The 23,429-nt window shown below is 44.6% G+C and overlaps 1 protein-coding gene across 2 annotated transcripts in view; it reads right to left on the bottom strand.

Moving 5' to 3' along the window:
• The window catches only part of CDKL2 (cyclin dependent kinase like 2), a 132,603-nt gene that overhangs the window by 25,115 nt on the left and 84,059 nt on the right, over positions 1-23,429 (bottom strand). For both annotated transcript variants that reach the window (XM_077276683.1, XM_077276691.1), the window contains exons 8-9: positions 21,699-21,822; positions 18,961-19,256 (exon numbers count right to left, since the gene is read on the bottom strand). In XM_077276683.1, coding sequence (XP_077132798.1) covers positions 18,961-19,256; positions 21,699-21,822 — 420 coding nt within the window. The remainder of the gene's footprint in view (positions 1-18,960; positions 19,257-21,698; positions 21,823-23,429) is intronic.

Raw genomic sequence — 23,429 nt, forward strand, 5'->3', positions numbered from 1 at the left:
ACCACCAAACCGCTTGTGCTGCAGCGATTTCCACTGTCCAACACCACCTTCGGTGTGCAGGGACTGTGGAAGCTATTTTTTTTTTTTTTTCCCCTCAGCGCTGTAGCTCATTGGGCTGCCCTAGAAGGCTCCGTGATAGCTGTATTGCTGTGTGTACGCCACTGTGGAAACCAACTGCTTTTTTCAAAGCACATATCCTCTTGTTCCTTCCTTTCTGCACAGCTATCTTTTTTGTTTGTCCACACTTTTTATTTAATTTGTGCATCAGTCCACTCCTATTGCTGCCTGCCATACCTGGCTTACATTACTGCAGGGAGATAGTAATTGTAGGACAGTTTTTTTTTTTTTTTTTTTTTTTTTTTGTGGGAGATTAAGATTGGCATTTCTGCTACAGTGCCATCCCTGTGTGTGCCATCTCTCACTGAGTGGGCCATAGAAAGCCTATTTATTTTTTCCGTGATTTGTGTTCTAAAATCTACCTCAACACAAAAACACTACATCAATCAGTGGGAGAAAAATATTGGCCTCAGTCAGGGCTTGTGTGCCACTGCTGTGTGTGCTATCTCTCATTCAGTGGGCTATAGCAAGCCTATTTTTTTTTTTTTTTTTTAATATTATTTGGTTTCTAAAGTCTCCCTGAAAAAAAAAAAAAACCTAAAAAAACAGTGGGAGAGTAATATTGCCCTTTCAGCTTGTGTGCCAGTCTTGACTCCTGGGTGTGCCACCTCTCTCCCTCTCATTCAGTGGGCCATAGAAAGCCTATTTATTTTTTTTAAAAAATATTATTGGGTTTCTAAAGTCTCCCTGAAAAAACAAAAAATACATAAAAAAACAGTGGGAGAGTAATATTGCCCTTTCAGCTTGTGTGCCAGTCTTGACTCCTGGGTGTGCCACCTCTCTCCCTTTCATTCAGTGGGCCATAGAAAGCCTATTTATTTTTTCCGTGATTTGTGTTCTAAATTCTACCTCAACACAAAAACACTACATCAATCAGTGGGAGAAAAATATTGGCCTCAGTCAGGGCTTGTGTGCCACTGCTGTGTGTGCTATCTCTCATTCAGTGGGCTATAGCAAGCCTATTTTTTTTTTTTTTTTTTTTTTTTTTTAATATTATTTGGTTTCTAAAGTCTCCCTGAAAAAAAAAAAAAAACCTAAAAAAACAGTGGGAGAGTAATATTGCCCTTTCAGCTTGTGTGCCAGTCTTGACTCCTGGGTGTGCCACCTCTCTCCCTCTCATTCAGTGGGCCATAGAAAGCCTATTTATTTTTTTTTTTTAATATTATTTGGTTTCTAATTCTCCCTGAAAAAAAAAAAAAAACCTAAAAAAACAGTGGGAGAATAATATTGCCCTTTCAGCTTGTGTGCCAGTCTTGACTCCTGGGTGTGCCACCTCTCTCCCTCTCATTCAGCGGGCCATAGAAAGCCTATTTATTTTTTTTTAAAAATATTATTGGGTTTCTAAAGTCTCCCTGAAAAAACAAAAAATACATAAAAAAACAGTGGGAGAGTAATATTGCCCTTTCAGCTTGTGTGCCAGTCTTGACTCCTGGGTGTGCCACCTCTCTCCCTTTCATTCAGTGGGCCATAGAAAGCCTATTTATTTTTTTTTTTAAATATTATTGGGTTTCTAAAGTCTCCCTGAAAAAAAAAAAAAAACCTAAAAAAACAGTGGGAGAGTAATATTGCCCTTTCAGCTTGTGTGCCAGTCTTGACTCCTGGGTGTGCCACCTCTCTCCCTCTCATTCAGTGGGCCATAGAAAGCCTATTTATTTTTTTTTTAAAATATTATTGGGTTTCTAAAGTCTCCCTGAAAAAAAAAAAAAAAACCTAAAAAAACAGTGGGAGAGTAATATTGCCCTTTCAGCTTGTGTGCCAGTCTTGACTCCTGGGTGTGCCACCTCTCTCCCTCTCATTCAGTGGGCCATAGAAAGCCTATTTATTTTTTTTTTTAAATATTATTGGGTTTCTAAAGTCTCCCTGAAAAAACAAAAAATACATAAAAAAACAGTGGGAGAGTAATATTGCCCTTTCAGCTTGTGTGCCAGTCTTGACTCCTGGGTGTGCCACCTCTCTCCCTTTCATTCAGTGGGCCATAGAAAGCCTATTTATTTTTTCCGTGATTTGTGTTCTAAATTCTACCTCAACACAAAAACACTACATCAATCAGTGGGAGAAAAATATTGGCCTCAGTCAGGGCTTGTGTGCCACTGCTGTGTGTGCTATCTCTCATTCAGTGGGCTATAGCAAGCCTATTTTTTTTTTTTTTTTTTTTTTATATTATTTGATTTCTAAAGTCTCCCTGAAAAAAAAAAAAAAACCTAAAAAAACAGTGGGAGAGTAATATTGCCCTTTCAGCTTGTGTGCCAGTCTTGACTCCTGGGTGTGCCACCTCTCTCCCTCTCATTCAGTGGGCCATAGAAAGCCTATTTATTTTTTTTTTTAAATATTATTGGGTTTCTAAAGTCTCCCTGAAAAAACAAAAAATACATAAAAAAACAGTGGGAGAGTAATATTGCCCTTTCAGCTTGTGTGCCAGTCTTGACTCCTGGGTGTGCCACCTCTCTCCCTTTCATTCAGTGGGCCATAGAAAGCCTATTTATTTTTTTTTTAAAATATTATTGGGTTTCTAAAGTCTCCCTGAAAAAAAAAAAAAAACCTAAAAAAACAGTGGGAGAGTAATATTGCCCTTTCAGCTTGTGTGCCAGTCTTGACTCCTGGGTGTGCCACCTCTCTCCCTCTCATTCAGTGGGCCATAGAAAGCCTATTTATTTTTTTTTTAAAATATTATTGGGTTTCTAAAGTCTCCCTGAAAAAACAAAAAATACATAAAAAAACAGTGGGAGAGTAATATTGCCCTCTCAGCTTGTGTGCCAGTCTTGACTCCTGGGTGTGCCACCTCTCTCTCTCTAATTGTGGGCCATAGAAAGCCTTTTTTTTTTTTTTTTTTAATATTATTTGGTTTCTAAAGTCTCCCTGAGAAAAAAAAAAAAATAAATTAGGTGGGAGATTAATATTGACATTAGTGCTTGAGTGACAGTCCTGCGTGTGTGTCATCTCTGTGATTTTGTGCCACAGAAAACAGAGTGTGTAACATTGTGCCTGATTTTCCTTGTGGTCTCACCAACCTGTTAAGGGATATTGAAATCATACTGAAGTTATAGCTCACCGTGTAAGTTGTTTGACAGCAACAAATAAAGTTACTTTGGTTAAGATTTTAAAACAATGAGGAAGTCTGGTGCAAGAGGTCGTCGTGGGCGTTCATTGTCAGCTGGTAATGATGGTAGTGGTAGAGGAGCATCAGGTGGTCGTGGGGATAAAAATATTCCACCTAAGTCTGGAGCTGTGGAGCCAGTTTCGTCGTCAGGCTACACAAGGCCTCGAACGCTCTCTTTTCTGGGAGTAGGAAAACCGCTTTTAAAGGCGGAGCAGCAACAGCAAGTTTTGGCTTACATTGCAGACTCAGCCTCTAGCTCTTTTGCCTCCTCTTCCGAAACTGGTAAATGTAAAAGCAGCGCGTCGCTTGTGGATGTTCACGGTCAGGGACAAGTCGCTTCCTTGTCCTCCTCAGCAAAAACTACAACAAGAGAGAAGGATGCAGCAGGCGACACAACGGGTCACTCCATGGAGCTCTTTACACATACCGTCCCTGGCTTAGAAAGTGAAACATTTAACAGGCCATGCCCATTACAAGTATATTCTGACATGGAGTGCACTGATGCACAGCCACAGCCAGAGTACTATGCTGCTCCTTTGACTCAGACCACCACATTGCCCTCTCAGGGTACAGATCCACAATCAGACCCTGATGAGACTATGTTGCCCCGCCACGAACGCTATACCACCGACCGACACAGTGACACAGACGAAGTTGCACACGAGCTCGAAGAGGAGGTAATAGATGACCCAGTTATTGACCCCGATTGGCAGCCATTGGGGGAACAGGGTGCAGGCGGCAGTAGTTCAGAAGCGGAGGTGGAGGAGGGGCCGCAGCAGGCATCAACATCGCAACAGGTTACATCTGCCGGGCCCGTATCTGGCCCAAAACGCGTGTCAAAGCCAAAACCTGTTGGAGCACAGCGTTGCCATCCGGTTAAAGCTCAGTCTGCAATCCCTGAAAAGGGATCCGAGTCTAGGAAGAGTGCAGTCTGGCATTTTTTTAAACAACATCCAACTGATCAGCGCAAAGTCATCTGTCAAAAATGTTCAACTAGCTTAAGCAGAGGTCAGAATCTGAAAAGTCTAAATACTAGTTGCATGCATAGACACTTAACCACCATGCATTTTCAAGCCTGGACTAACTACCAAACGTCCCTCAAGGTTGTAGCACCCTCGGCCAATGAAGCTAGTCAGCAACGCAACATCCCTTCCGTCACTGTAAGGCCACCATTTTCCGCACCACAGGCAGTATCTGTGCAGGTTTCTTTGCCAGCCAAAAGCAGTCAGGGTCAGGGAATCACCAGTTTTGTAGGAGGAAATATTGCATCTAGGGCACCGGCGGAAACAATACCGTCTCCAACCGTCTCTCAGTCTGCCATGTACACCGGCACACCCGAAAGTTCCACGATCTCCAGCTCTCCAGTCCAGCTCACCCTACATGAGACTCTGGTTAGAAAAAGGAAGTACTTATCCTCGCATCCGCGTACACAGGGTTTTAACGCCCACATAGCTAGACTAATCTCGTTAGAGATGATGCCCTACCGGTTAGTTGAAAGCGAAGCTTTCAAAGCCCTGATGGAGTACGCTGAACCACGATACGAGCTACCCAGTCGACACTTTTTTTCCAGAAAAGCCATCCCAGCCCTGCACCAGCATGTTAAACAGCGCATCGTCCATGCACTCAGGCAATCTGTGAGTACAAAGGTGCACCTGACTACAGATGCATGGACCAGTAGGCATGGCCAGGGACGTTATGTGTCCATCACGGCACACTGGGTGAATGTGGTGGATGCAGGGTCCACAGGCGACATCAATTTAGGGACAGTTGTGCCTAGCCCACGGTCTAGGAAACAGTTGGCTGTAGGCGTTCGCACCCCCTCCTCCTCCTCCTCCTCGTCCTCCTGCAGAAGCTACAGCTCTTCCACAGAACGCAGTCTGCCAACCACTCCATCGGCAGATGACACTGTTGCACACCAGTTGTCCCATTATGGGCCAGCTACTGCCAAGCGTCAGCAGGCTGTATTGGCTATGAAGTGCTTGGGCGACAATAGACACACCGCGGAAGTTCTGTCCGAGTTCTTGCAACAAGAAACGCAGTCGTGGCTGGGCACAGTAGATCTTGAGGCAGGCAAGGTAGTGAGTGATAACGGAAGGAATTTCATGGCTGCCATCTCCCTTTCCCAACTGAAACACATTCCTTGCCTGGCTCACACCTTAAACCTGGTGGTGCAGTGCTTATTGAAAACTTATCCTGGGTTCTCCGACCTGCTCCTCAAAGTGCGTGCACTTTGCTCACATATCCGACGTTCGCCTGTACACGCCAGCCGTATGCAGACCTATCAGCGGTCTTTGAACCTTCCCCAGCATCGCCTAATCATAGACGTTGCAACAAGGTGGAACTCAACACTGCACATGCTTCAGAGACTGTGCGAACAGAGGCGTGCTGTTATTTATTTGTGGGAGGATACACGGGCAGGCAGTAGGATGGCAGACATGGAGTTGTCAGGTGTGCAGTGGTCTAAGATACAAGACATGTGTCAAGTCCTTCAGTGCTTTGAGGAATGCACACGGCTGGTTAGTGCAGACAACGCCGTAATAAGCATGAGCATCCCCCTAATGCGTCTGCTGATGCAAAGTTTGACGCACATAAAGGAGCAGGCGTCTGCACCAGAGGAAGAGGAAAGCCTTGATGACAGTCAGCCATTGTCTGGTCAGGGCAGTGTACAGGACGAGGTAGCGGGCGAAGAGGAGGTGGAGGACGAGGAGGATGATGGGGATGAGTATATTTTTAATGCCGAACCTTTCCCGGGGGCACAGGAATTTGGTTGCGTGTCACGGCCGGGTTCTGGTTTTTTGAGGGACACAAGTGACGTAGATTTGCCTGCAACTGCCCCTCAACCAATCACAACCGGAGATTTGACAACTGGAACTTTGGCCCACATGGCGGATTATGCCTTACGTATCCTAAAAAGGGACACACGCATTACGAAAATGATGAACGATGACGATTACTGGTTGGCCTGCCTCCTTGATCCACGCTATAAAGGCAAATTGCAAAATATTATGCCACATGAGAACTTGGAACTAATATTAGCAACCAAACAATCAACTCTTGTTGACCGTTTGCTTCAGGCATTCCCAGCACACAGCGCACGTGATCGTTCTCACACGAGCTCCAGGGGGCAGCAGACTAGGAGTGTTAGGGGTGCACACATCAGAAGTGGCATTGGACAGAGGGGTTTTCTGACCAGGTTGTGGAGTGATTTTGCTATGACCGCAGACAGGACAGGTACTGCTGCATCAATTGAAAGTGACAGGAGACAACATTTGTCCAGTATGGTTACTAACTATTTTTCATCCCTTATCGATGTTCTCCCTCAACCGTCATTCCCATTTGATTACTGGGCCTCCAAATTAGACACCTGGCCAGAATTGGCAGAATATGCATTGCAGGAGCTTGCTTGCCCGGCAGCAAGTGTCCTATCAGAAAGAGTATTCAGTGCTGCAGGTTCAATATTAACCGAAAAAAGGACTCGTCTGGCTACCCAAAATGTTGACGATCTAACATTCATTAAAATGAACCACAACTGGATTTCGAAATCTTTTGCCCCACCTTGCCCGGCCGACACCTAGCTTTCCTATGAAAAGCTCTTGCCTGTGAATTACTTTTCTAATGTCTAATTTGCTGCAGCTGATTGTACAGCATACGACATGTTTACACCTCCCTAAATGGCAAAACTCCCCACACGGGGCCGTGGTATCGCGACTTGGCGCAAGCACCCGTGAGACTGCTGTTTGTCTGAAGAGGTGGGTGTGCTCGCTTTTGGTTGACGGCATTGCTACTGGGTCCCTCATAGTACAATGTAGTGTCTCTGGCGGTGGTGGTGCGCACCCAACGTCAGACACACCGTTGTAACATGAGGGGCCCTGGGGCGGTCCCGCCGGCCTCAAGAGAGTTCCCCCCTACCCCAGCTCAAAATGTGCTCTACCACGTGCAAAATTATGTCGCACAGCTCCACCAATCTTTAGTCTATTCGCTGACATCATTCAATGTCTGGCACTGACAATACAAATTTGTAGACATCTATGATGCAACTTAAAGTAGTCTGTGTCTGTGTCCTATATTGGCACCATTAAATAGTTACTGCCAAATTACTATGTCAGAAACTCAGTAGATGAGCCCACCCCTGTACCTAAGTATGCCACCTTTTTTTTTTGTTTTGGTTGTTTTGCGAGACATTAACATCTATTTATATTTTGGGAGTACTGGGACAGACACTCCTTGCACTACTCCTCCACTCACCACCAAGCTGCCTGTGTATCCATGTAACCGCTGTAAAACTGCCATGAGCCTATTGTTTGTTATTTTAGGCCTTTGATAGCCTGTCTGCGGCCCCTACTTGCAATACTCCTCCACTGACCACCAAGCTGCCTGCCCGTGTATCCATGTAACCGCTGTGAAACTGCCATGAGCCTATTGTTTGTTATTTTAGGCCTTTGATAGCCTGTCTGCGGTCCCTACTTTAAATACTCCTCCACTGACCAGACCACTGCTGCCCGTGTACCCCTGGAACCAATTATAAAGTGCCTACAGCCAGCCCATTTTTTTATGTTAGGCCTTTGAAGCCTGTCTGCGGTCCCTACTTGCAATACTCCTCCACTGACCACAATGCTGCCTGGAGTGCCTGCCTGTGTATCCATGTAACCGATGTAAAACTGCCATGACTGCCTACTGTTTGTTATTTTAGGCCTTTGATAGCCTGTCTGCAGCCCCTACTTGCAATACTCCTCCACTGACCACCAAGCTGCCTGCCCGTGTATCCATGTAACCGCTGTGAAACTGCCATGAGCCTATTGTTTGTTATGTTAGGCCTTTGATAGCCTGTCTGCGGTCCCTACTTTAAATACTCCTCCACTGACCAGACCACTGCTGCCCGTGTACCCCTGGAACCAATTATAAAGTGCCTACAGCCAGCCCATTTTCTTATGTTAGGCCTTTGAAGCCTGTCTGCGGTCCCTACTTTAAATACTCCTCCACTGACCACCAAGCTGCCTGCCCGTGTATCCATGTAACCGCTGTAAAACTGCCATGAGCCTATTGTTTGTTATTTTAGGCCTTTGATAGCCTGTCTGCGGCCCCTACTTGCAATACTCCTCCACTGACCACAATGCTGCCTGGAGTGCCTGCCTGTGTATCCATGTAACCGATGTAAAACTGCCATGACTGCCTACTGTTTGTTATTTTAGGCCTTTGATAGCCTGTCTGCAGCCCCTACTTGCAATACTCCTCCACTGACCACCAAGCTGCCTGCCCGTGTATCCATGTAACCGCTGTGAAACTGCCATGAGCCTATTGTTTGTTATGTTAGGCCTTTGATAGCCTGTCTGCGGCCCCTACTTGCAATACTCCTCCACTGACCACCAAGCTGCCTGCCCGTGTATCCATGTAACCGCTGTGAAACTGCCATGAGCCTATTGTTTGTTATTTTAGGCCTTTGATAGCCTGTCTGCGGTCCCTACTTTAAATACTCCTCCACTGACCAGACCACTGCTGCCCGTGTACCCCTGGAACCAATTATAAAGTGCCTACAGCCAGCCCATTTTTTTATGTTAGGCCTTTGAAGCCTGTCTGCGGTCCCTACTTGCAATACTCCTCCACTGACCACAATGCTGCCTGGAGTGCCTGCCTGTGTATCCATGTAACCGATGTAAAACTGCCATGACTGCCTACTGTTTGTTATTTTAGGCCTTTGATAGCCTGTCTGCAGCCCCTACTTGCAATACTCCTCCACTGACCACCAAGCTGCCTGCCCGTGTATCCATGTAACCGCTGTGAAACTGCCATGAGCCTATTGTTTGTTATGTTAGGCCTTTGATAGCCTGTCTGCGGTCCCTACTTTAAATACTCCTCCACTGACCAGACCACTGCTGCCCGTGTACCCCTGGAACCAATTATAAAGTGCCTACAGCCAGCCCATTTTCTTATGTTAGGCCTTTGAAGCCTGTCTGCGGTCCCTACTTTAAATACTCCTCCACTGACCACCAAGCTGCCTGCCCGTGTATCCATGTAACCGCTGTAAAACTGCCATGAGCCTATTGTTTGTTATTTTAGGCCTTTGATAGCCTGTCTGCGGCCCCTACTTGCAATACTCCTCCACTGACCACAATGCTGCCTGGAGTGCCTGCCTGTGTATCCATGTAACCGATGTAAAACTGCCATGACTGCCTACTGTTTGTTATTTTAGGCCTTTGATAGCCTGTCTGCAGCCCCTACTTGCAATACTCCTCCACTGACCACCAAGCTGCCTGCCCGTGTATCCATGTAACCGCTGTGAAACTGCCATGAGCCTATTGTTTGTTATGTTAGGCCTTTGATAGCCTGTCTGCGGTCCCTACTTTAAATACTCCTCCACTGACCAGACCACTGCTGCCCGTGTACCCCTGGAACCAATTATAAAGTGCCTACAGCCAGCCCATTTTCTTATGTTAGGCCTTTGAAGCCTGTCTGCGGTCCCTACTTTAAATACTCCTCCACTGACCACCAAGCTGCCTGCCCGTGTATCCATGTAACCGCTGTAAAACTGCCATGAGCCTATTGTTTGTTATTTTAGGCCTTTGATAGCCTGTCTGCGGCCCCTACTTGCAATACTCCTCCACTGACCACAATGCTGCCTGGAGTGCCTGCCTGTGTATCCATGTAACCGATGTAAAACTGCCATGACTGCCTACTGTTTGTTATTTTAGGCCTTTGATAGCCTGTCTGCAGCCCCTACTTGCAATACTCCTCCACTGACCACACCAATGCTGCCCGTGTACCCCTGGAACCTATTTAAAAGTTCATAGAGCCTAGTTATATATTTTATTTACTATTAATAAGGCCATGATGGACTACGCTGTACCACGCTACAAGCTAACCAGTCGACACTTCTTTTGCGAGAAAAGCCATCCCAACCCTCCACCAGCATGTAGAAGACCGCATTGTCCATGCACTCTGGCAATCTGTGAGTACAAAGGTGCACCTGACAACAGACGCATGGACCTGTAGGCATGGCCACGGAAGATTACGTGTCCATTACGGCGCAATGGGTTAATGTGGTGGATGCATGGTCCACAGGGGACAGCCTACTAAGTCTGTCTGCAGTCCCTAATTCAAATTGTCCTCCACTGTCTAAATCGGAACTTCCACCTTCTGGCTTTCGGCCTATAGTATCAGAAATTAAACTGCATTTGGCCTTCAACTTTGGTTAGGGCCTACTAACGGCTTCTGCCCCTCCCTGGTGTTGCCCTCAACTAAATAAAGCTGAGCTTCAACCTTCCGGCTCTCATTATGTGGTTTAAAAAAAAAAAATGGTGGTTAGGGCCTACTAACGGCTTCTGCCCCTCCCTGGTGTTGCCCTCAACTAAATAAAGCTGAGCTTCAACCTTCCGGCTCTCATTATGTGGTTTAAAAAAAAAAAATGGTGGTTAGGGCCTACTAACGGCTTCTGCCCCTCCCTGGTGTTGCCCTCAACTAAATAAAGCTGAGCTTCAACCTTCTGCTCCAAATTACCATTTTAAAAAATGCAATAGGCTTTTCAGGCCTACTAAAGGTGTCTGTCTGTGTGCCCCTCCCTGGTGTTGTCCTCAACTAAATAAAGCTGAGCTTCAACCTTCCGGCTCTCATTATGTGGTTTTAAAAAAAAAAATGGTGGTTAGGGCCTACTAACGGCTTCTGCCCCTCCCTGGTGTTGTCCTCAACTAAATAAAGCTGAGCTTCAACCTTCCGGCTCTCATTATGTGGTTTTAAAAAAAAAAAATGGTGGTTAGGGCCTACTAACGGCTTCTGCCCCTCCCTGGTGTTGTCCTCAACTAAATAAAGCTGAGCTTCAACCTTCCGGCTCTCATTATGTGGTTTTAAAAAAAAAAATGGTGGTTAGGGCCTACTAACGGCTTCTGCCCCTCCCTGGTGTTGTCCTCAACTAAATAAAGCTGAGCTTCAACCTTCCGGCTCTCATTATGTGGTTTTAAAAAAAAAATGGTGGTTAGGGCCTACTAACGGCTTCTGCCCCTCCCTGGTGTTGTCCTCAACTAAATAAAGCTGAGCTTCAACCTTCCGGCTCTCATTATGTGGTTTTAAAAAAAAAAATGGTGGTTAGGGCCTACTAACGGCTTCTGCCCCTCCCTGGTGTTGTCCTCAACTAAATAAAGCTGAGCTTCAACCTTCCGGCTCTCATTATGTGGTTTTAAAAAAAAAAATGGTGGTTAGGGCCTACTAACGGCTTCTGCCCCTCCCTGGTGTTGTCCTCAACTAAATAAAGCTGAGCTTCAACCTTCCGGCTCTCATTATGTGGTTTTAAAAAAAAAATGGTGGTTAGGGCCTACTAACGGCTTCTGCCCCTCCCTGGTGTTGTCCTCAACTAAATAAAGCTGAGCTTCAACCTTCCGGCTCTCATTATGTGGTTTTAAAAAAAAAAATGGTGGTTAGGGCCTACTAACGGCTTCTGCCCCTCCCTGGTGTTGTCCTCAACTAAATAAAGCTGAGCTTCAACCTTCCGGCTCTCATTATGTGGTTTTAAAAAAAAAATGGTGGTTAGGGCCTACTAACGGCTTCTGCCCCTCCCTGGTGTTGCCCTCAACTAAATAAAGCTGAGCTTCAACCTTCTGCTCCAAATTACCATTTTGAAAAATGCAATAGGCTTTTCAGGCCTACAAAAGGTGTCTGTCTGTGTGCCCCTCCCTGGTGTTGTCCTCAACTAAATAAAGCTGAGCTTCAACCTTCCGGCTCTCATTATGTGGTTTTAAAAAAAAAAATGGTGGTTAGGGCCTACTAACGGCTTCTGCCCCTCCCTGGTGTTGTCCTCAACTAAATAAAGCTGAGCTTCAACCTTCCGGCTCTCATTATGTGGTTTAAAAAAAAAAAATGGTGGTTAGGGCCTACTAACGGCTTCTGCCCCTCCCTGGTGTTGTCCTCAACTAAATAAAGCTGAGCTTCAACCTTCCGGCTCTCATTATGTGGTTTTAAAAAAAAAATGGTGGTTAGGGCCTACTAACGGCTTCTGCCCCTCCCTGGTGTTGCCCTCAACTAAATAAAGCTGAGCTTCAACCTTCTGCTCCAAATTACCATTTTGAAAAATGCAATAGGCTTTTCAGGCCTACTAAAGGTGTCTGTCTGTGTGCCCCTCCCTGGTGTTGTCCTCAACTAAATAAAGCTGAGCTTCAACCTTCCGGCTCTCATTATGTGGTTTAAAAAAAAAAAATGGTGGTTAGGGCCTACTAACGGCTTCTGCCCCTCCCTGGTGTTGTCCTCAACTAAATAAAGCTGAGCTTCAACCTTCCGGCTCTCATTATGTGGTTTTAAAAAAAAAATGGTGGTTAGGGCCTACTAACGGCTTCTGCCCCTCCCTGGTGTTGCCCTCAACTAAATAAAGCTGAGCTTCAACCTTCTGCTCCAAATTACCATTTTGAAAAATGCAATAGGCTTTTCAGGCCTACAAAAGGTGTCTGTCTGTGTGCCCCTCCCTGGTGTTGTCCTCAACTAAATAAAGCTGAGCTTCAACCTTCCGGCTCTCATTATGTGGTTTTAAAAAAAAAAATGGTGGTTAGGGCCTACTAACGGCTTCTGCCCCTCCCTGGTGTTGTCCTCAACTAAATAAAGCTGAGCTTCAACCTTCCGGCTCTCATTATGTGGTTTAAAAAAAAAAAATGGTGGTTAGGGCCTACTAACGGCTTCTGCCCCTCCCTGGTGTTGTCCTCAACTAAATAAAGCTGAGCTTCAACCTTCCGGCTCTCATTATGTGGTTTTAAAAAAAAAATGGTGGTTAGGGCCTACTAACGGCTTCTGCCCCTCCCTGGTGTTGCCCTCAACTAAATAAAGCTGAGCTTCAACCTTCTGCTCCAAATTACCATTTTGAAAAATGCAATAGGCTTTTCAGGCCTACAAAAGGTGTCTGTCTGTGTGCCCCTCCCTGGTGTTGTCCTCAACTAAATAAAGCTGAGCTTCAACCTTCCGGCTCTCATTATGTGGTTTTAAAAAAAAAAATGGTGGTTAGGGCCTACTAACGGCTTCTGCCCCTCCCTGGTGTTGTCCTCAACTAAATAAAGCTGAGCTTCAACCTTCCGGCTCTCATTATGTGGTTTTAAAAAAAAAAATGGTGGTTAGGGCCTACTAACGGCTTCTGCCCCTCCCTGGTGTTGTCCTCAACTAAATAAAGCTGAGCTTCAACCTTCCGGCTCTCATTATGTGGTTTTAAAAAAAAAATGGTGGTTAGGGCCTACTAACGGCTTCTGCCCCTCCCTGGTGTTGCCCTCAACTAAATAAAGCTGAGCTTCAACCTTCTGCTCCAAATTACCATTTTAAAAAATGCAATAGGCTTTTCAGGCCTACTAAAGGTGTCTGTCTGTGTGCCCCTCCCTGGTGTTGTCCTCAACTAAATAAAGCTGAGCTTCAACCTTCCGGCTCTCATTATGTGGTTTTAAAAAAAAAAATGGTGGTTAGGGCCTACTAACGGCTTCTGCCCCTCCCTGGTGTTGTCCTCAACTAAATAAAGCTGAGCTTCAACCTTCCGGCTCTCATTATGTGGTTTTAAAAAAAAAAATGGTGGTTAGGGCCTACTAACGGCTTCTGCCCCTCCCTGGTGTTGTCCTCAACTAAATAAAGCTGAGCTTCAACCTTCCGGCTCTCATTATGTGGTTTTAAAAAAAAAAATGGTGGTTAGGGCCTACTAACGGCTTCTGCCCCTCCCTGGTGTTGTCCTCAACTAAATAAAGCTGAGCTTCAACCTTCCGGCTCTCATTATGTGGTTTTAAAAAAAAAATGGTGGTTAGGGCCTACTAACGGCTTCTGCCCCTCCCTGGTGTTGTCCTCAACTAAATAAAGCTGAGCTTCAACCTTCCGGCTCTCATTATGTGGTTTTAAAAAAAAAAATGGTGGTTAGGGCCTACTAACGGCTTCTGCCCCTCCCTGGTGTTGTCCTCAACTAAATAAAGCTGAGCTTCAACCTTCCGGCTCTCATTATGTGGTTTTAAAAAAAAAAATGGTGGTTAGGGCCTACTAACGGCTTCTGCCCCTCCCTGGTGTTGTCCTCAACTAAATAAAGCTGAGCTTCAACCTTCCGGCTCTCATTATGTGGTTTTAAAAAAAAAATGGTGGTTAGGGCCTACTAACGGCTTCTGCCCCTCCCTGGTGTTGTCCTCAACTAAATAAAGCTGAGCTTCAACCTTCCGGCTCTCATTATGTGGTTTTAAAAAAAAAAATGGTGGTTAGGGCCTACTAACGGCTTCTGCCCCTCCCTGGTGTTGTCCTCAACTAAATAAAGCTGAGCTTCAACCTTCCGGCTCTCATTATGTGGTTTTAAAAAAAAAATGGTGGTTAGGGCCTACTAACGGCTTCTGCCCCTCCCTGGTGTTGCCCTCAACTAAATAAAGCTGAGCTTCAACCTTCTGCTCCAAATTACCATTTTGAAAAATGCAATAGGCTTTTCAGGCCTACAAAAGGTGTCTGTCTGTGTGCCCCTCCCTGGTGTTGTCCTCAACTAAATAAAGCTGAGCTTCAACCTTCCGGCTCTCATTATGTGGTTTTAAAAAAAAAAATGGTGGTTAGGGCCTACTAACGGCTTCTGCCCCTCCCTGGTGTTGTCCTCAACTAAATAAAGCTGAGCTTCAACCTTCCGGCTCTCATTATGTGGTTTAAAAAAAAAAAATGGTGGTTAGGGCCTACTAACGGCTTCTGCCCCTCCCTGGTGTTGTCCTCAACTAAATAAAGCTGAGCTTCAACCTTCCGGCTCTCATTATGTGGTTTTAAAAAAAAAATGGTGGTTAGGGCCTACTAACGGCTTCTGCCCCTCCCTGGTGTTGCCCTCAACTAAATAAAGCTGAGCTTCAACCTTCTGCTCCAAATTACCATTTTGAAAAATGCAATAGGCTTTTCAGGCCTACTAAAGGTGTCTGTCTGTGTGCCCCTCCCTGGTGTTGTCCTCAACTAAATAAAGCTGAGCTTCAACCTTCCGGCTCTCATTATGTGGTTTAAAAAAAAAAAATGGTGGTTAGGGCCTACTAACGGCTTCTGCCCCTCCCTGGTGTTGTCCTCAACTAAATAAAGCTGAGCTTCAACCTTCCGGCTCTCATTATGTGGTTTTAAAAAAAAAATGGTGGTTAGGGCCTACTAACGGCTTCTGCCCCTCCCTGGTGTTGCCCTCAACTAAATAAAGCTGAGCTTCAACCTTCTGCTCCAAATTACCATTTTGAAAAATGCAATAGGCTTTTCAGGCCTACAAAAGGTGTCTGTCTGTGTGCCCCTCCCTGGTGTTGTCCTCAACTAAATAAAGCTGAGCTTCAACCTTCCGGCTCTCATTATGTGGTTTTAAAAAAAAAAATGGTGGTTAGGGCCTACTAACGGCTTCTGCCCCTCCCTGGTGTTGTCCTCAACTAAATAAAGCTGAGCTTCAACCTTCCGGCTCTCATTATGTGGTTTAAAAAAAAAAAATGGTGGTTAGGGCCTACTAACGGCTTCTGCCCCTCCCTGGTGTTGTCCTCAACTAAATAAAGCTGAGCTTCAACCTTCCGGCTCTCATTATGTGGTTTTAAAAAAAAAATGGTGGTTAGGGCCTACTAACGGCTTCTGCCCCTCCCTGGTGTTGCCCTCAACTAAATAAAGCTGAGCTTCAACCTTCTGCTCCAAATTACCATTTTGAAAAATGCAATAGGCTTTTCAGGCCTACAAAAGGTGTCTGTCTGTGTGCCCCTCCCTGGTGTTGTCCTCAACTAAATAAAGCTGAGCTTCAACCTTCCGGCTCTCATTATGTGGTTTTAAAAAAAAAAATGGTGGTTAGGGCCTACTAACGGCTTCTGCCCCTCCCTGGTGTTGTCCTCAACTAAATAAAGCTGAGCTTCAACCTTCCGGCTCTCATTATGTGGTTTTAAAAAAAAAAATGGTGGTTAGGGCCTACTAACGGCTTCTGCCCCTCCCTGGTGTTGTCCTCAACTAAATAAAGCTGAGCTTCAACCTTCCGGCTCTCATTATGTGGTTTTAAAAAAAAAATGGTGGTTAGGGCCTACTAACGGCTTCTGCCCCTCCCTGGTGTTGCCCTCAACTAAATAAAGCTGAGCTTCAACCTTCTGCTCCAAATTACCATTTTGAAAAATGCAATAGGCTTTTCAGGCCTACTAAAGGTGTCTGTCTGTGTGCCCCTCCCTGGTGTTGTCCTCAACTAAATAAAGCTGAGCTTCAACCTTCCGGCTCTCATTATGTGGTTTAAAAAAAAAAAATGGTGGTTAGGGCCTACTAACGGCTTCTGCCCCTCCCTGGTGTTGTCCTCAACTAAATAAAGCTGAGCTTCAACCTTCCGGCTCTCATTATGTGGTTTTAAAAAAAAAATGGTGGTTAGGGCCTACTAACGGCTTCTGCCCCTCCCTGGTGTTGCCCTCAACTAAATAAAGCTGAGCTTCAACCTTCTGCTCCAAATTACCATTTTGAAAAATGCAATAGGCTTTTCAGGCCTACAAAAGGTGTCTGTCTGTGTGCCCCTCCCTGGTGTTGTCCTCAACTAAATAAAGCTGAGCTTCAACCTTCCGGCTCTCATTATGTGGTTTTAAAAAAAAAAATGGTGGTTAGGGCCTACTAACGGCTTCTGCCCCTCCCTGGTGTTGTCCTCAACTAAATAAAGCTGAGCTTCAACCTTCCGGCTCTCATTATGTGGTTTTAAAAAAAAAAATGGTGGTTAGGGCCTACTAACGGCTTCTGCCCCTCCCTGGTGTTGTCCTCAACTAAATAAAGCTGAGCTTCAACCTTCCGGCTCTCATTATGTGGTTTTAAAAAAAAAATGGTGGTTAGGGCCTACTAACGGCTTCTGCCCCTCCCTGGTGTTGCCCTCAACTAAATAAAGCTGAGCTTCAACCTTCTGCTCCAAATTACCATTTTGAAAAATGCAATAGGCTTTTCAGGCCTACTAAAGGTGTCTGTCTGTGTGCCCCTCCCTGGTGTTGTCCTCAACTAAATAAAGCTGAGCTTCAACCTTCCGGCTCTCATTATGTGGTTTAAAAAAAAAAAATGGTGGTTAGGGCCTACTAACGGCTTCTGCCCCTCCCTGGTGTTGCCCTCAAGTAAATAAAGCTGAGCTTCAACCTTCTGCTCCAAATTACCATTTTAAAAAATGCAATAGGCTTTTCCGGCCTACTAAAGGTGTCTGCCCCTCCCTGGTGTTGTCCTCAACTGAACAAAGCTGAGCTTCCACATTCTGGCTTTCGCCCTATACTATCAGATATTAAACTGCATTTGGCCTACTAGTGTGGTTAGGCCCTTGAAACAGTGTCTGCTGCTCTTGGGTTTGCTACTCCACTGAACAAAGCAATGCCGCCTGTTTAGTCCTGTTACCAATTTTGAACTGCATGTAGCCTACTTTATTCTTTGGCCCTATATCTGTTTCCTCCTCATCCTGCCCATTGCCCAGCCACTGCTAAATGAGTCTGCTGGTACATTGACCTAGACCACTACATTCCCCTTGTACTCTACACAGCCAGAATCTGTCCCTGCTGAAAGTAAGGTTCCCCTTCCCGCATGTTATACCACCTTACACAGGGACAAAGAGGAAGGTGCAGATGAAAGTGCAGGTTCCTTCATCAGGTGGGGGGGCATACTCGTTGGCGACGTCACTGGCACAGGGCCCCTCAGAGTACGCAAAAGTGTCGCTGCTGGTGGGAGGCGCCCCCGCCATGCAAACACACCGCCGTACTTTGAGGGGCCCTGTGCCAGTGGCAATGCGAACGAGTGGGCCCCCCCCCTGCTTGCTCAGGATCACAGCACTTGCAACTTTTAAATACTTACCTTTCCCTGCAACACCGCCGTGACGTAGTCCGCATTTCCTGGGCCCACGAAAAACTTGAGCCAGCCCTACTCCCCCCACAACTTTCACCCAATTCCCTATGCCCAACTATTATTATACAGTTAATTAAGATTGGCAAGCTTCAGAAACAAGAATGGATGTTTTTGGCATTAAAATGGGCACTGTAGGTGTTTTCCTGGCCTCCACTCACTGCCGACTATGCTTCCCCATTGACTTGCATTGGGTTTCGTGTTTCGGTCGATCCCCGACTTTTAGCGATAATCGGCCGACTGCACTCGACTCGACTCTGGACAAAATCGGGTTTCCCAAAACCCTACTCGATCTTAAAAAAATGAAAGTCGCTCAACCCTAATGATAGTGAACAAGCCACAATCCTAACAGCCTAATTAAGGTCTGAAACCTTGGTCAAAGTAATCTAAGCACATACATTTTCAAAAGTGCCTAACCTTTTGCATTGGCTCATCTTCCTTTTTGCAATTATTGTAAAAAAATACAATATTTATTTTTTTTGCCTAAAATACAAAGGAAATGTGTCATCTTTAACTTTAGACCTTTTGGAGATCATTTCATCTTCAACTCGCTTAACTGTTCACAATAACAGTAATTTTGACCAGGGGTGCCTAAATTTTTACATGCCACTGTTTATGCCAGCGATTGGGTTCAAATGGGACCATTCACATGTCCGATTTTTTTCCTTGCACTGACAGCAGAGACCTCTCTGATTCTGATCTGAGGATCGGATCTTCTGACATCCCGAATGTTGTCCAATTTTCATGAACTGTCACATAGCAGAAGGTGGAGAATGTTTTTTTTCTCCACGTACGAGAAAAACTGATGGCACTCGGACCACACTCTGATCAAACTCTTACACTCTGGAACGTGGAAAATACTGACATGTGAATGAGGCCATTTTCAGAATTGATTTCACAGAATTTTTAGAAATTCAGTACCCCATACAATAAGTTACAAACATGTACTGTACACTTACCTGAAGCTAACATGGCTGGAGACAGATGATGCGTTGGATGAGGACGTCAGATGAGGAGAGATGGCAGTAAGGTTGTAACTGATGGGAGGAATTATGCTACATGGGCTTTTTTGATGATCCAAACTGGTACAAGATTCTTTTAGTGCTACATAAGGCGTTCTGTTCTGATTTAGTCCATTAAATAAACTGCTAGCATTAGATGCTACATCATTCTTCTCACTCCTATCTGTGTCCATTTTGATTATCTTGACTTTTAATGGCTTTGCATCTTTTCCTTTAGATTCTATATTGAAGTCCTGTAAGTAAAGGCAAGAAATAGAAAATGAAAACATGTTAATCTGAATATGTTCTGTCAAAATGAATAAGTATAATCAATCCTTGCCCCCTTAAAACATAAGTTAACTGTGGTTTATCACTTTTTGGGAAGCTGGGTTCAAATTTCCTAGCTACATCCAGGGCTGATTACTGCCACACCTGTTCTCAATCAAGAAATAACTTGAATAGGACCTGCCTGATAAAGTGAAGTAGACAAAAGATTGTCAGAAGCTAGACATCATGCTGAGATCCAAAGAAATTCTGGAACAAATGAGAAACAATGTAATTGAGATCAATCAGTTTGGAAAAGGTTATAAAGCAGTTTCTAAGGCTTTGGGACTTCAGCAAACTGTAGTCAGAGCCATTATCATCAAATGACGAAAATGTGGAACAGTGGTGAACCTTCCAAGGAGGGGACTTCCGACCAAAATTTCCCCAAGAGCGCAGCAATGACTCATCCAAGAAGTCAAAGAAGACTCCACAACAACATCCAAAGAATGGCAGGCCTCCCTTGCCTCAGTTAAGGTCAGTGTTCATGAATCCACCATAAGAGATTGGCGCAAAAATGGCCTGCATGGCAGAGTTCCAAGATGAAAACCACTGATGAACAATAAGAATCTAAAGCCTTGTCTCAGTTTTGCCAGAAAATATCTTGATGATCCCCAAGACTTTGGGGAGAATACTCTGTAGACTGATGAAACAAAAGTTGAACTTCTTGGAAGGTGTATGTCCCATTACATCTGGCATATAAGTAACACAACATTTCAGAAAAGAAGCATTATACCAACAGTAAAATATGGTGGTGTTAGTGTGATGGTCTGGGGCTGTTTTGCAGCTTTAGGACCTGGAAGACTTGCTGTGGTAAATGGAACCATGAATTTTGCTGTCTACCAAAAAATCCTGAAGGAGAATTTCTGGCCTTCTATTTATGACCTCAAGCTAAAGCTCACTTGGGTATTGGCAGGACAATGATCCAAAACACACAGCAAGTCCACCTCTGAATGGCTTAAGAAAAACAAAGTTCTGACTTTGGAGTGGCCTAGTCAAAGTCCTGACCTTAATCCTATTGAGATGCTGTGGCATGTGTTGTGGATTCTGTTTTTGGGCTCCCTCTGGTGGTTACAAGTGGTACTGGGTGACTTTGGTGGGTTGCGGTCTCTGGTTTCCACCTGTCCATCATAGGCTGGGTGTTTCCTATTTAACCTGGCTTTCCTGTCATTCCCTTGCCGGCTATCAATGTAATCAGAGTGTCTCTGTTTGCCTCTGCTACCTGCTCCTATAATCTGCTGGACAAGCTAAGTTCTGATTTTCCTGTTTTTTGTGTTCTGCCTTATCATGTTTTTAGTCCAGCTTGCATACATATGAATCTTTGTTGCTGGTTGCTCTAGTGGGCTGAAATTACTCCCCATGTACCATGAGTTGGCACATGGGTCCCAGTAATTTCAGGATGGTTTTTTGAAGAAAGGGTTTTTCGCTGACCGCCTAGATCTCTTTTGTATCCTTCTGCTATCTAGCTGTAGCGGGCCTCATTTTGCTAAAACTGTTTTCATACCTGCATATGTGCCTTCCTCTTAATTCAACGTCATTATATGTGGGGGGCTGCTATCCCTTTGGGGTATTTCTCTAGGAGGCAAGAGAGGTCTGCTTTTCATCTTCTAGGGGAAGTTAGTTCTCCGGCTGGCGCGAGACGTCTAGAGTCCCCGTAGGTACGTTCCCCGGCTGCTGATAGTGTTTGTGTTAAGTTCAGGATCGCGGTCAGCTCAGGTTCCATCACCCTAGAGCTTGTCCTATTTTTGTGCTTGCCCTTTTGGTGATTCCCTGCCATTGGAATCATGACAGGCATGACGTGTGGCGGTTCATGCTTGGAAACCCTCCAACTTGGCTGATTTACAACAATTCTGCAAAGATTAGTGGGCCAAAATTCCTCCAGAGCATTGTAAAAGACCCATTGCCAGTTATGTTATCACAAACGCTTGATTGATGTTGTTGCTGCTAAAGATGGCCCAACCAGTTATTAGGTTTAGGGGCAATCACTTTTTCACACAAGGTCCGGTAGGGTTTTTTCTCTTAATAATAAAGACCTTCATTTTAAAAAAAACCTTGCATTTTGTGTTTACTTGTGTTATCTTTGTCTAATATTTAAATTTGTTTGGTGATCTGAAACATTTAAGTGAGACAAACATGAAAAAGAATAGGAAATCAGGAAGGGGCAAACACTTTTTCACAAAATGGTATATTCGCTTTTATTGTTGTTTACAGTCTAGGTCTGTACACTTCTATTTGTTTCATTCAGAATTAGTGTGACACAGATCCTTAATGCATTTGTGTGCAGGGCTTTAGTTACCTGTTGACTGTTATGTTGTTCACACTTATAGATTTGGAGTATAGATGAAGTAAATATACGGTACATTTATATAGCTTACCTGTATGGCCAGTGCTTTCTTTTCTCCTGGGTAATCATCTTTTTTGGAGTTTTTGATTTTCCTTGGTGGTGATGGATTGTCCTTCGAAAGCTTTTGTACTTTGGCACTGATTTCCTGTGAGAACCTTTCAAAAATATTGAATAAATAATTGTTATATAATATATATAAAAGACATATAATTCAATCTGCATTGTGTTTTTTAAACAGGGGCAAATATAGTTAAATATTTGTAGATTTGCAAATACTGTTTAGTTTTCAACTCTTCCAAGCAGGAATGTACATAGAAATCATTGGGGCCCCATTGCAAAAGTTTCAATTGCTAAAAATCAAAAACAAATTTGTTGAAGTAGCCAGGGTCACAGAGGGGCATACCTCCCAAAATTTTAAGACAGGGAGAGGAACATGTATAGCGGCAGATACACCAGTTATTTTGACCCTATTGAAGCCTCCTAGTGTTCTCACCTACTAGGATACCCCTATAGAGTATAATGCCTCCAAAAATGTCCCCTACACACAGTATGATGCACAGTGAGTTCCCCAACAATACCCATTGTACGTATAAAGTGTGATGACCACCGCATTGCTCCAGCAAAATATGATACCACACAGTGCCTCCAACACAGTATGATGCCCCTGCAGTGGACACAATACATCATGATGGTCCCACAGTGACTACCACACAGCATGATGCCCCCTGTATCCATGACTTAAAGCAAAGCGCTTCTCCTTTACTATCTAATACATATCCTGTACTTGCTCATTACAAACTGCTTGATGTGTTTGTTTTCTCAGCTTTCTACTTTGCATGCCTAAAAACCCTCTCAGTCATATGTGCACTGTTCTATGATGTATTATTCTTTGCACATACTCAATGCTTACAAAAATGTATTTATGATGCTTTGGGGACAATCTTGGAAAGCACAACTTTGTAGCTTTTTGCCAATATTCAAGGGGTATTGCACATTTTTGAAAAGTAGACCAAAACGTTGCCTGCCTTGTAAAATAAAAAAATCAGACAATATTTACCTTCACCGATATTCAGCGACAGCTTTCTGCCGCTGGTCCGATCTCAGTGATTTGGCTGTAGTGGTGACATCACATTAACAGCTCACATCACCACTGCAGCCAATCACTGAGCTCAGCAGCTTGGCAATACAAACCATTGAGATTAGTGATTAACTACAGTGATGTGAGCTGTTGATGTGAAGTCACCGCTGCAGACAAAACACTGTGGCCGCAACATGGCGGCATAGTGATGGACGGTACAAGCTCTGTTTGGTGATCTGGATCATTTGGCTTCGCACACTAACAATAACCAGCTCTGTCGGATCCCTATTAAATATATGAGAACCTGAAAATAAGCACTTAAAGTAAAATGTTGCGTTGGCAGCCAACTATTGTCATTTTAGCCCAAAGAGCCATTTAGAAACCGCAAGTGGCTCTCATGGAACAGCCAATTCCAATCATCCACATAAGACAGCTGGCTCATTGTACCAGATTTCTCATGCATCACCCATCAATGCTGCGGAAATACAGCGCTGGATCTAGGAAGGGTGACTCCTGTGTAATTTTGCTATTTTAGATAACGGGCAATGTTTGGGGTGCAGTTTTCTAAAAGTGGTAAACGAACAGAGACGTAATTGGAAAAGGCAGAGCAAGGCATGCTGTGATTTAGGAATCAGAAACGGGGTAAAGTCTCCGAAACTACAGATCTCATCTAATGAAGCACAT

Source organism: Ranitomeya variabilis, chromosome 1 (genome assembly GCF_051348905.1).
Source record: "Ranitomeya variabilis isolate aRanVar5 chromosome 1, aRanVar5.hap1, whole genome shotgun sequence".
In the NCBI taxonomy this organism is placed as follows: domain Eukaryota; kingdom Metazoa; phylum Chordata; class Amphibia; order Anura; family Dendrobatidae; genus Ranitomeya; species Ranitomeya variabilis.